This window comes from Rhinatrema bivittatum, chromosome 4, assembly GCF_901001135.1.
Source record: "Rhinatrema bivittatum chromosome 4, aRhiBiv1.1, whole genome shotgun sequence".
NCBI classification, from domain to species: domain Eukaryota; kingdom Metazoa; phylum Chordata; class Amphibia; order Gymnophiona; family Rhinatrematidae; genus Rhinatrema; species Rhinatrema bivittatum.
The window spans coordinates 426,292,838-426,306,441 of NC_042618.1; the positions used below are offsets into that span (position 1 = coordinate 426,292,838).

Consider the following 13,604-nt stretch of genomic DNA (forward strand, 5'->3'; position numbering starts at 1 on the left):
TCCTTCCTCTGTATTCTCTGCAGGCCAGGATGCCGTTTATTGGCTCAACATACGAATTCTCCAAACATCTGCGTGGTCTTAGGGGATCTCCTCTTCTAGAGCATCTTTGGAGAATTCTTCTGTTGGTGCAATAAAGGGGTCACAGCTGACAAATATCCAGGATTCTTCGGGACCGACATGGCTACCTGTGCTCAGCACGCCATTTACAATATACTAATGCTTGGGCATTGATTGCACCAATTCATAGCATCTAGAAGAAGAGTTCTCATCTCTGGTCCTGGAAGGTGACAGATCTGATATAGCTGCATGATCTTGGCCCATGAACTGTATTAATTTCATGTTTTGGTTATTCTGAAAACCAACCAGACCTGTTTGCGGGCTTCGAGAACTGAAGCCGAGAAAGATGAGATTCCTGGATCAGCTGATATTTTCTAACCTTCCAAATCTGGAGATTCCATTCGGAGTGTCACACTGTAAACAGCAGGTGACGTTCGGCCTGTTGGGTGTAACTGCTTTGGGTTTTCCGCTCATATCTGCTTGGTTTATGGGCTTAAAATCGCTTTTTCATGCCTGCGGCAGGAATCACAGGACATGGTCTTTTCTGAGATGGTCTCCTCATGCGGGAGCGTCCATTTCTGTCCATGGATGTCCCAGTTCCTGAAAGAAGCTCTCAGGGCTATGCAGCATATATTAGTGACTTCTACTGGCTTAGTTGTGTCTAACTGCAGATTTTTTATTTTTTTTTACCTGTTTCCTGTAGTTTTCTTTCTTTATAGTAATTTATGCCTGCCCAGTTACCAGATATCTGTTCTGGGCAGTTCACAATCTAACATACACAATGTAAGAACAAGCAGCATAAAAATAATAAAGCAACTTAGTTAATAATAATAAATAATAATAATAAAGCTTCCCAGAACAAATAGGCTTTTACCTATTTTCGAAAGATTCTATAGTCCCGCAGCTGCCGGATTTCCAGTGGGAGACTATTCCAGAAGGATGGGGAAACCCAAGAAAAAGCCCTAATCTTAGTTTCTTCTAATCTAGTTGAATTAACCCCAGGAACAGCTAGCAAACATGTACGTTTGGACCGTAGTACCCTCACATGTGTATACCAGAATAATAACTCTCTCAGGTACATGACTCTAAAGGTAAGCATCAGCAGTTTACATTTAATTCTCTGACAAACCAGGAACCAATGTAAGTTTTTCAATATCGGGCTTATATGCTATCTAAAGGTGTAAGCAACTGGGTAGCTGCATTTAAGACTAGTTGCAAAGACTTTAGGCATTTAGGCAGCCCTCTACAGTATATAAGGCACTACAGTGATCTAACATTGAGATACAAATGCTTGTACAATAATCCTAAACTCATCTGTATCCAAAGTATACCTCAGGCACCGTAATTTTCTAAGCCTAAAGAAACCTGATTTCACAAGTGCCCGCAATTGAGTCCAGAGAGAAAAATCAGCACCCACATTCACCCCCAAATATCTAGCCTGCACTGATACTGGGAGAGATAAACCATCCGGAGAAAATATCCCCATTATGCCTCGTGATACCCAAAATTTCTGTTTTAGCAACGCTGAACAAAAGGCTGTAGGAGCTCATCCAGTCCTTAACATTCCTGAGCACACCCCTAATAAATAAGAGAGTATCTCTCAACCAGCCCAGAATCCGGGGACACCCTCTGGACGTCATCCGCGCATAACATAAAATAAACTCCCAACTCCTGCAACAACTGACAGAGAGGAGCTGAACACAAATTAAAAAGCACCGGGGATAATGAGGAGCCCTGTGGAGCACCCAGGGATACCACAGTCCAAGAGGAACAATTACCCCATACCCAGACCTGCTGAGTACCGCTGTCCAGGAAGGAGCAAAACCAATGAGAAATTGCCCCTCCAATTCCCACCTCCTTCAACCTTTGCTATAAAATAGCAAGGGAGACGGAGTCGAATGCCGAAGAGACATCAAGCAGAATGACCATAATAACTCTTCTCTCATCCAAGTTCCTCCTTTGTACAGAATTTCTGTCCCTGCAGGGAGCTTTGCTCTCTGCTAGCTCTTCTGTTGCTCAGGTTGTCCCACACCAGAGGATGGTTCACTGTTACACTGATTTGTCCTGCTGCTTAGTTCACATCGTCAGGTCATGTGATCCTTTGCCTGTTCACATGACTGTTACTATACTCTTAACTGCACACATCCTAAAATGTTCTGTAAGACAAGAACTGTACTAAGGGAACATGGTAAACAATATTTTCATAATATCAGCTCTCCTTTACAGTAGGCATGGCGTCTTCACAGGAAGGCGGTCACCCACTCCCCCAACCGTGTCATTCACCTCCATACACTGCAATGGCATCTCTTACATAAGTCACAGAAATCTCACTCACTGAGACATTCCTCCTCTGGAAAGCTCATTAATGTATTAACTTTTTCCATTCATAAGCAAGAAAAAAGGCATACAGATCTTTAGCTACAATTTGTAGCTAACTCTACTCATCTTACTCCAGCAACAAGAAATACATTTAATGAATCAATTTAATGAATGATTGTATTATTGTATTATTATTTTTACTTTATTATTTATCTGTGATTGTTATTTGATTGTTTTAATTTTGTTGTAATTCGCTTTGGAAGATTTGATCTGGAAAGCGATTAATAAATAATTTTAAATAAAAACATAAATTTCCTCTGTTTTAGGTATTTTACTCCCATGGAAAAACAGTCTTAGCTTATAACATACAGAAGCTTTAGCTACTAGAACTTAATCTAAAGATCATTGGTTGCTAAAAAAGTGTATTACTGAGGCTGTGGATTTTTGTCCTGTCATGTTTGACTAGTCCAGGATTTCCTATGTTCATATGGAATGTAAGCTGTTTAAATAAATACAAATATTGGGTTATTTTGACATTATGCTGATGTTGCTGGAATTGTGAAGGCTCCAATGATAAAGCTTGGACCAATCAGTAGCCCTTAGATTTTATACGTCCGTTTGGAGCTGTTGGAGAAGGTTTATAAATTTGAAATTAAAGTCATTGCTTCTTGAGTCATGAGTGAAGTCATGTGATTGCTGTGTTAGTGCACTTACGGGCCGATACAGTAAAAATTGCGGGAGAGCGGGCAAGCGATACAGTAAATTAATTTATTTAAATTAGGGTCCGCAGCAAAAAGAGGCGCTAGGGACACTAGCGTGTCCCTAGCGCCTCTTTTTGGACAGGAGCGGTGGCTGTTAGCGAGTTTGACAGCCGACGCTCAATTTTGCCGGCATCGGTTCTCAAACCCGCTGACAGCCACAGGTTCGGAAACCGGACGCCGGCAAACTTGAGCGTCCGGTTTTCAACCCGTGAGCCGCGGGCCCATTTAAAAAATTTTTTAAATTATTTTTTTACTTTTTTTAACTTTTGGGGCCTCTGACTTAATATCACAATGATATTAAGTCGGAGGGTGCACAGAAAAGCAGTTTTTACTGCTTTTCTATTCACTTCCCCGGCGCCGGCAGAAATTAATGCCTACCTTTGGGTAGGCACTAATTTCTTAAAGTAAAATGTGCGGCTTGGCTGCACATTTTACTTACTGTATCGCACAGGAATACCTTATAGGGCCATCAACATGCATTTGTATGTTGCGGGCGCTATTAGGTTTGGGGGGTTTGGACGCGCGTTTTCGACGTGCTAGCTTTACCCCTTATTCAGTAAGGGGTATCGGCCTGTTAGATAGGTAGAAATAACAGTCAACAAGCAAGTTGTAGGCAAGATCTTTTCATTGGATTAATTCAATACATCTTGTTTATTTATTTATTGAGAAATTGTTTTAAATTCTTCTTATACTGGATAATCCATGCTAAGCAGAGTATATTTGTCACTAGCTTTTGAGGGCTAGGCTCCCGTCATCAGGGCACACGTTTTGCACTGACTTGATGGAGGTAGATGAGCTCTCAAAAGCTCGTCACATTGTGTTAGCTAATAAAAAGGTCTCACTCACAACTTGTTTGTTGATCTTCATTTCTACTATATATAATTGTTTAAACAAAAAAAGGCCTTTTATTTTCAAAAACGATGTTAGTAAAGGTGTGTTCATCCAGCATACAACAATACTCCCCAGTGCTGGTGCCAGGGTGTCCAGCAGCCCTAAGCAGTGACATCATCACCCCCACGTGATCTCTCTCTCTCTCCCTCTCGCCCTCTCTCTCACTCCCGGCATTACAGAGCTCCATTCCAAGACCTCACCGACATCCAAGTCCCAGCACACAACTCGTTCACTTTAAAAAAAAAAAAAAAAAAAATGCCGCCGACTCCTGCACTTGAAAAAAAAATTCCACCCTGGCATACAACTATGGCACCCCACCCACTTATAGCAGCCTAGGCGACCGCCTTATCCATCTAATGCCCTCCGCTGGCTCTGATACTCCCTCTTGGCACACGTCGAGTGTCTTGCCAATTGAGAATCACTAGTTCATAACGGTTAACAGATAAAACATATAAAATATAATATGTGTTACAAGATGGAAAACATTCATAGAAACGTAGGAAATACAACGGACGATATCAAATACGAAGACAGAGCAGTATTAAAAGGAATTGCAAGGGGGAGGTTATTGTACAAGAAATAAATAGGTTATCTGAGTCATGGGGAACTGGGTGTTTCAGTCAAGTGGAAGGCATTTTTGAATAGCCAAGTTTTTAAGTCACATTTGAAATTCTTTTTATCTGTTAATGTTCTAAGTTCTTCTGGCATGGAATTGCAAAGGTTCGGACCAGCAATTGAGATCACTCTATCTCTAGTCAGCGTCAGACGAGAGTCTCTTAAGTTTGGGATTTCGAGGAGGCCTTTATTCTGTGATCCGAGGGTTTGCAAGGGGTTGTGGGGTTTAAAGGTTTATTCCTAGTAGATCTTTGTTGTTCAGGTTGATGCTATTGAATATTGTTGTTAGAAGTTGATGGTGCATGAATGCTGGTAGCTGAATATCCCTGCGAGAATCCCTGAAGCATTCTGAGTCTTGAAATCCCACTGTTTGACTTTGTAAGCTGACCTGTCCTCAAGGATAGTAAGATACCTTATTGCTGCCAAGTACAAGCAGATAGTACTTAGTAAGGTCACCGAGCAGGCCCCTGGTGACTCATTCTCCAGCTGCCAACGATGAAAATGTATTGCAGGAACTTGGATGGTTTCAGCTGCACAAATAGGCCATACAGGGAGCATCGGCAATGTATGTGCCACCAGCAGATCACTTATTGGTGAGCTGATGTGGACTGCTTGGCGATCACCTATGAGTGAGGCTGTAAGGACCGTTTCCTGCAGATTTCTTCTGGATAAGTAGTGTTGGCAGGCTCATATATCATCTGATTGCATTGCTGTCAGGTGGACAGATGGGCCTTATTATGGTAGAAATTTAGACATAGAATAGGTATCTCAAGGTAGGAGGAGGAATGAAGGTCTGCTCGAGGTGGGGGAGGGCCAGGGGGAGTGGGGGGGGAAAGCTGCAATACACCCTTCCCGCCATTAGAGGCAGTTTGCAAAGTGAAGTTTGTCATGTCCTGGGAAAATGAAGATCGCCTTTTGTGAGAGTGAATCATTTCTGAGTAAAATTAGAAGGCATCAGATTGGTAAATCCCTACTCAGGACAGCTACTGAGTCATATGACATTCCACTTAGCAAAAGCTCCTCTCCTTCTGCCTGTGAGAAAAACCCGAACTAAGTAAGGTTCAATCAAAATTGCATGTGTTTCTTTCACATCATGTAGCTTCATGGCATGGCATGAGTTTGCATGGTTTTGGGAGCCTGGCTGTTTTTTTGAAGGCCAGGAAACGGCTGCACCTCTGTGAAATGCCATAATCCGTGTAGAGCTTTAATTGCAAATTGGAGAGCCTGCTTTGTAACTTGTAGTGGGCAGGGTGGATGTACCAATAAGAGAGTAGGTAAGTGCTTATGGCCAGCCCCATTGCTGTGTGAGTCCCTTGTCTTACCTCATTGGCTGCGGCACAGCACCATCTTCGGGGGAGCTGACTGCCCACATGCCTAAGGGCAGCCAGATATATAAATCCACCACCTCTAGTAAGGAGTGATCCCTTTGAGCCTTTATACTACTATTCATTAAAAACTGTTGCTTATCAACGTCCCAGCACATCTTTAAAACAAGATCTCTATAAACTATTCGTCTTATTTTAAAGGTGGGGCTGGTAACTGGAGCTCTGCAATACTATACAGCAAATATCTGAGGCACAAATTATTTCATGAACAGTGAAACCCACGGCTATCTGAGGGAGCTCAGGGACCAGCAGTAAAGGGGCTAGGGGTGAGAGTCTCTGAGGGAGCTCAGGGACCAGCAGTAAAGGGGCTAGGGTGGGAGTCTCTGAGAGAGCTCAGGGACCAGCAGTAAAGGGGCTAGGGGTGGGGAGTCTCTGAGAGAGCGCAGGGACCAGCAGTAAAGGGGCTAGGGGTGGGAGTCTCTGAGAGAGCGCAGGGACCAGCAGTAAAAGGGCTAGGGGTGGGAGTCTCTGAGAGAGCTCAGGGACCAGCAGTAAAGGGGCTAGGGTGGGAGTCTCTGAGGGAGCGCAGGGACCAGTAGTAAAGGGGCTAGGGGTGGGAGTCTCTGAGAGAGCTCAGGGACCAGCAGTAAAGGGGCTAGGGTGGGAGTCTCTGAGAGAGCGCAGGGACCAGCAGTAAAGGGGCTAGGGTGGGAGTCTCTGAGGGAGCTCAGGGACCAGCAGTAAAGGGGCTAGGGGTGGGAGTCTCTGAGAGAGCGCAGGGACCAGCAGTAAAGGGGCTAGGGGTGGGAGTCTCTGAGGGAGTTCAGGGACCAGCAGTAAAGGGGCTAGGGGTGGGAGTCTCTGAGAGAGCTCAGGGACCAGCAGTAAAGGGGCTAGGGGTGAGAGTCTCTGAGAGAGCTCAGGGACCAGCAGTAAAGGGGCTAGGGGTGAGAGTCTCTGAGAGAGCTCAGGGACCAGCAGTAAAGGGGCTAGGGGTGAGAGTCTCTGAGAGAGCTCAGGGACCAGCAGTAAAGGGGCTAGGGGTGAGAGTCTCTGAGAGAGCTCAGGGACCAGCAGTAAAGGGGCTAGGGTGGGAGTCTCTGAGAGAGCTCAGGGACCAGCAGTAAAGGGGCTAGGGGTGAGAGTCTCTGAGAGAGCGCAGGGTCCAGCAGTAAAGGAGCTAGGGGTGGGAGTCTCTGAGGGAGCTCAGGGACCAGCAGTAAAGGGGCTAGGGGTGGGAGTCTCTGAGAGAGCGCAGGGACCAGCAGTAAAGGGGCTAGGGGTGGGAGTCTCTGAGAGAGCGCAGGGTCCAGCAGTAAAGGAGCTAGGGGTGGGAGTCTCTGAGAGAGCGCAGGGACCAGCAGTAAAGGGGCTAGGGGTGGGGAGTCTCTGAGGGAGCGCAGGGACCAGCAGTAAAGGGACTAGGGGTGGGAGTCTCTGAGAGAGCTCAGGGACCAGCAGTAAAGGGACTAGGGGTGGGAGTCTCTGAGAGAGCTCAGGGACCAGCAGTAAAGGGGCTAGGGGTGGGAGTCTCTGAGAGAGCTCAGGGACCAGCAGTAAAGGGGCTAGGGGTGAGAGTCTCTGAGGGAGCTCAGGGACCAGCAGTAAAGGGGCTAGGGGTGGGAGTCTCTGAGAGAGCTCAGGGACCAGCAGTAAAGGGGCTAGGGGTGGGAGTCTCTGAGGGAGCTCAGGGACCAGCAGTAAAGGGGCTAGGGTGGGAGTCTCTGAGGGAGTGCAGGGACCAGCAGTAAAGGGGCTAGGGTGGGAGTCTATGAGAGAGCTCAGGGACAAGCAGTAAAGGGGCTAGGGGTGGGAGTCTCTGAGGGAGCTCAGGGACCAGCAGTAAAGGGGCTAGGGGTGGGAGTCTCTGAGGGAGGTCAGGGACCAGCAGTAAAGGGGCTAGGGTGAGAGTCTCTGAGAGAGCGCAGGGACCAGCAGTAAAGGGGCTAGGGGTGGGAGTCTCTGAGGGAGCTCAGGGACCAGCAGTAAAGGGGCTAGGGGTGGGAGTCTCTGAGAGAGCTCAGGGACCAGCAGTAAAGGGGCTAGGGGTGGGAGTCTCTGAGGGAGCTCAGGGACCAGCAGTAAAGGGGCTAGGGGTGGGAGTCTCTGAGAGAGCGCAGGGACCAGCAGTAAAGGGGCTAGGGGTGAGAGTCTCTGAGAGAGCGCAGGGACCAGCAGTAAAGGGGCTAGGGGTGAGAGTCTCTGAGAGAGCTCAGGGACCAGCAGTAAAGGGGCTAGGGGTGAGAGTCTCTGAGAGAGCTCAGGGACCAGCAGTAAAGGGGCTAGGGGTGGGAGTCTCTGAGGGAGCTCAGGGACCAGCAGTAAAGGGGCTAGGGGTGGGAGTCTCTGAGAGAGCGCAGGGACCAGCAGTAAAGGGGCTAGGGGTGAGAGTCTCTGAGAGAGCGCAGGGACCAGCAGTAAAGGGGCTAGGGGTGAGAGTCTCTGAGAGAGCTCAGGGACCAGCAGTAAAGGGGCTAGGGGTGAGAGTCTCTGAGAGAGCTCAGGGACCAGCAGTAAAGGGGCTAGGGGTGAGAGTCTCTGAGAGAGCTCAGGGACCAGCAGTAAAGGGGCTAGGGGTGAGAGTCTCTGAGAGAGCTCAGGGACCAGCAGTAAAGGGGCTAGGGGTGGGAGTCTCTGAGGGAGCTCAGGGACCAGCAGTAAAGGGGCTAGGGGTGGGAGTCTCTGAGAGAGCGCAGGGACCAGCAGTAAAGGGGCTAGGGGTGAGAGTCTCTGAGAGAGCGCAGGGACCAGCAGTAAAGGGGCTAGGGGTGGGGAGTCTCTGAGAGAGCTCAGGGACCAGCAGTAAAGGGGCTAGGGGTGAGAGTCTCTGAGAGAGCTCAGGGACCAGCAGTAAAGGGGCTAGGGGTGGGAGTCTCTGAGAGAGCTCAGGGACCAGCAGTAAAGGGGCTAGGGGTGAGAGTCTCTGAGAGAGCGCAGGGACCAGCAGTAAAGGGGCTAGGGGTGGGAGTCTCTGAGGGAGCGCAGGGACCAGCAGTAAAGGGGCTAGGGTGAGAGTCTCTGAGAGAGCGCAGGGACCAGCAGTAAAGGGGCTAGGGGTGGGAGTCTCTGAGGGAGCGCAGGGACCAGCAGTAAAGGGGCTAGGGTGGGAGTCTCTGAGAGAGCTCAGGGACCAGCAGTAAAGGGGCTAGGGGTGGGAGTCTCTGAGGGAGCGCAGGGACCAGCAGTAAAGGGGCTAGGGGTGGGAGTCTCTGAGGGAGCTCAGGGACCAGCAGTAAAGGGGCTAGGGGTGGGAGTCTCTGAGGGAGCTCAGGGACCAGCAGTAAAGGGGCTAGGGGTGGGAGTCTCTGAGAGAGCGCAGGGACCAGCAGTAAAGGGGCTAGGGGTGGGAGTCTCTGAGGGAGCTCAGGGACCAGCAGTAAAGGGGCTAGGGGTGGGAGTCTCTGAGGGAGCGCAGGGACCAGCAGTAAAGGGGCTAGGGGTGAGAGTCTCTGAGAGAGCGCAGGGACCAGCAGTAAAGGGGCTAGGGGTGGGAGTCTCTGAGGGAGCGCAGGGACCAGCAGTAAAGGGGCTAGGGTGGGAGTCTCTGAGAGAGCTCAGGGACCAGCAGTAAAGGGGCTAGGGGTGGGAGTCTCTGAGGGAGCGCAGGGACCAGCAGTAAAGGGGCTAGGGGTGGGAGTCTCTGAGGGAGCTCAGGGACCAGCAGTAAAGGGGCTAGGGGTGGGAGTCTCTGAGGGAGCGCAGGGACCAGCAGTAAAGGGGCTAGGGGTGAGAGTCTCTGAGAGAGCTCAGGGACCAGCAGTAAAGGGGCTAGGGGTGAGAGTCTCTGAGGGAGCTCAGGGACCAGCAGTAAAGGGGCTAGGGTGGGAGTCTCTGAGGGAGCTCAGGGACCAGCAGTAAAGGGGCTAGGGGTGAGAGTCTCTGAGGGAGCTCAGGGACCAGCAGTAAAGGGGCTAGGGGTGGGAGTCTCTGAGAGAGCGCAGGGACCAGCAGTAAAGGGGCTAGGGGTGGGAGTCTCTGAGGGAGCTCAGGGACCAGCAGTAAAGGGGCTAGGGGTGAGAGTCTCTGAGAGAGCTCAGGGACCAGCAGTAAAGGGGCTAGGGGTGAGAGTCTCTGAGGGAGCTCAGGGACCAGCAGTAAAGGGGCTAGGGGTGGGAGTCTCTGAGGGAGCTCAGGGACCAGCAGTAAAGGGGCTAGGGGTGGGAGTCTCTGAGAGAGCTCAGGGACCAGCAGTAAAGGGGCTAGGGGTGGGAGTCTCTGAGGGAGCTCAGGGACCAGCAGTAAAGGGGCTAGGGGTGGGGAGTCTCTGAGAGAGCGCAGGGACCAGCAGTAAAGGGGCTAGGGGTGAGAGTCTCTGAGGGAGCTCAGGGACCAGCAGTAAAGGGGCTAGGGGTGAGAGTCTCTGAGGGAGCTCAGGGACCAGCAGTAAAGGGGCTAGGGGTGAGAGTCTCTGAGAGAGCTCAGGGACCAGCAGTAAAGGGGCTAGGGATGAGAGTCTCTGAGGGAGCTCAGGGACCAGCAGTAAAGGGGCTAGGGGTGGGAGTCTCTGAGGGAGCTCAGGGACCAGCAGTAAAGGGACTAGGGATGAGAGTCTCTGAGAGAGCTCAGGGACCAGCAGTAAAGGGGCTAGGGGTGGGAGTCTCTGAGGGAGCTCAGGGACCAGCAGTAAAGGGGCTAGGGGTGGGAGTCTCTGAGGGAGCTCAGGGACCAGCAGTAAAGGGGCTAGGGGATGAGAGTCTCTGAGGGAGCTCAGGGACCAGCAGTAAAGGGGCTAGGGGTGGGAGTCTCTGAGGGAGCTCAGGGACCAGCAGTAAAGGGGCTAGGGATGAGAGTCTCTGAGAGAGCGCAGGGACCAGCAGTAAAGGGGCTAGGGTGGGAGTCTCTGAGAGAGCTCAGGGACCAGCAGTAAAGGGGCTAGGGGTGAGAGTCTCTGAGAGAGCGCAGGGACCAGCAGTAAAGGGGCTAGGGGTGGGAGTCTCTGAGGGAGCTCAGGGACCAGCAGTAAAGGGGCTAGGGGTGGGAGTCTCTGAGAGAGCGCAGGGACCAGCAGTAAAGGGGCTAGGGGTGGGAGTCTCTGAGAGAGCGCAGGGACCAGCAGTAAAGGGGCTAGGGGTGGGAGTCTCTGAGAGAGCGCAGGGACCAGCAGTAAAGGGGCTAGGGGTGGGGAGTCTCTGAGGGAGCGCAGGGACCAGCAGTAAAGGGGCTAGGGGTGGGAGTCTCTGAGAGAGCTCAGGGACCAGCAGTAAAGGGGCTAGGGGTGGGAGTCTCTGAGAGAGCTCAGGGACCAGCAGTAAAGGGGCTAGGGGTGGGAGTCTCTGAGAGAGCTCAGGGACCAGCAGTAAAGGGGCTAGGGGTGGGAGTCTCTGAGAGAGCGCAGGGACCAGCAGTAAAGGGGCTAGGGGTGGGAGTCTCTGAGAGAGCTCAGGGACCAGCAGTAAAGGGGCTAGGGGTGGGAGTCTCTGAGGGAGCTCAGGGACCAGCAGTAAAGGGGCTAGGGGTGGGAGTCTCTGAGGGAGCGCAGGGACCAGCAGTAAAGGGGCTAGGGGTGGGAGTCTCTGAGAGAGCTCAGGGACCAGCAGTAAAGGGGCTAGGGGTGAGAGTCTCTGAGAGAGCTCAGGGACCAGCAGTAAAGGGGCTAGGGGTGGGAGTCTCTGAGGGAGCTCAGGGACCAGCAGTAAAGGGGCTAGGGGTGAGAGTCTCTGAGAGAGCTCAGGGACCAGCAGTAAAGGGGCTAGGGTGGGAGTCTCTGAGGGAGCTCAGGGACCAGCAGTAAGGGGCTAGGGTGGGAGTCTCTGAGAGAGCTCAGGGACCAGCAGTAAAGGGGCTAGGGGTGGGAGTCTCTGAGAGAGCTCAGGGACCAGCAGTAAAGGGGCTAGGGGTGGGAGTCTCTGAGAGAGCTCAGGGACCAGCAGTAAGAGGGCTAAGGGTGAGAGTCTCTGAGAGAGCGCAGGGACCAGCAGTAAAGGGGCTAGGGTGGGGAGTCTCTGAGAGAGCGCAGGGACCAGCAGTAAAGGGGCTAGGGGTGAGAGTCTCTGAGAGAGCTCAGGGACCAGCAGTAAAGGGGCTAGGGGTGGGAGTCTCTGAGAGAGCTCAGGGACCAGCAGTAAAGGGGCTAGGGGTGGGAGTCTCTGAGGGAGCTCAGGGACCAGCAGTAAAGGGGCTAGGGGTGGGAGTCTCTGAGAGAGCTCAGGGACCAGCAGTAAAGGGGCTAGGGGTGAGAGTCTCTGAGAGAGCTCAGGGACCAGCAGTAAGGGGCTAGGGGTGAGAGTCTCTGAGAGAGCTCAGGGACCAGCAGTAAAGGGGCTAGGGGTGAGAGTCTCTGAGAGAGCTCAGGGACCAGCAGTAAAGGGGCTAGGGGTGAGAGTCTCTGAGAGAGCTCAGGGACCAGCAGTAAAGGGGCTAGGGGTGAGGAGTCTCTGAGAGAGCTCAGGGACCAGCAGTAAAGGGGCTAGGGGTGGGAGTCTCTGAGGGAGCACCTATGAGACGGCGCAGGGACCACAGTAGGAAAGGGGCTAGGGGTGGGAGTCTCTGAGAGAGCGCAGGGACCAGCAGTAAAGGGGCTAGGGGTGGGAGTCTCTGAGAGAGCTCAGGGACCAGCAGTAAACAGTCTGGGTTTGGGAGTCTCTGAGCGAGCGCAGGACGGGCAGTGCATAGTTTATAAATAGTCGACGCTGTGCCCCTGCACACTTGCTGGTGATGTGTCTTTGAGCCCTGGTCCCCGGTTTCTCATAGATTGTGATTGCATGGCTGTACCCGGATGCTTAGCACAGATGTCTCATGCTTTATATTTGCTGACCTGTTCAGTTAGTGCAGCTGTGGATTTGAAGGGTAAAATAGGTCCTCCAGACCCGGGATGGGAAAGGCTGCAGCCCTTGTAGCCAAGGCCTGTGTACTTTCTGGCTCACACCTGCCATCTTCCTCCGGTGTGTTTCGTCTTTTAAAATCTCCCCGTGTGCTTTTGTGTTTCAGTTGCACCAGCTGCCTCGCAGCAAAATGGGACTGTCACTGGTGTGTTCAGGAGCACATGTGTGTGTCCAATGCATCGGCGTGCCAGAGCTCACGGACACCGGCGGTAAGACATTGCTTTCCTGTGCCTGCATCTGCCCACCTGGCTTAGCAGTGCCGGGCTGCAGGGGATTAATACAGTCAGCATCCGGAAATGCAGCTTTCTTCTTTAACTGATGGTCTGGCAGCGCGGGCCCACTTATATACTGTTATTGTAGTTTCCCTTCCAGCAAGATTCTGCTTAATTTAAAAAAAAAAAACTTACAGTACAAAACGTTCATGGTGTTTTATAGTGGAGGTTTCCCTGACCTACATAGACTGATGCTCTGCAGCCTGGATTCCTTGTTGGAGTGCCCCGTGCCTACATCAAGAAACACGCAGACTTCCTAAGGCTGGCAGTGCCGCACTGTGCTCCCGGCACAGACAGGACCCTTTCTCTTCACTGCTCTCCACTGCAATCATGTGAATCCTCTTGCCTGGCACTGTGTACGCTGCTGCCGTAGAAGTGATCGATATTTTCAGTCAGGCCGATTCAGTACGGTGCGCCCCCGTCTAGATGCACATTTTCCACGCGCTAATATTACCCCCTTATACAGTAAGGGGTAATAATAGCGCGAGGAAAATGTGCAGCCAAGCCACACATTTTACTTTCAGAAATTAACGCCTGCCCGAA

At 51.5% G+C, this 13,604-nt stretch overlaps 1 protein-coding gene across 1 annotated transcript in view; it reads left to right on the plus strand.

The window, feature by feature from the left end:
- The window catches only part of PLXND1 (plexin D1), a 166,005-nt gene that overhangs the window by 45,365 nt on the left and 107,036 nt on the right, over positions 1 to 13,604 (plus strand). The window contains exon 8 of the mRNA XM_029601413.1: positions 12,896 to 12,998. Within this exon, the coding sequence (XP_029457273.1) occupies positions 12,896 to 12,998 (103 nt within the window). The remainder of the gene's footprint in view (positions 1 to 12,895; positions 12,999 to 13,604) is intronic.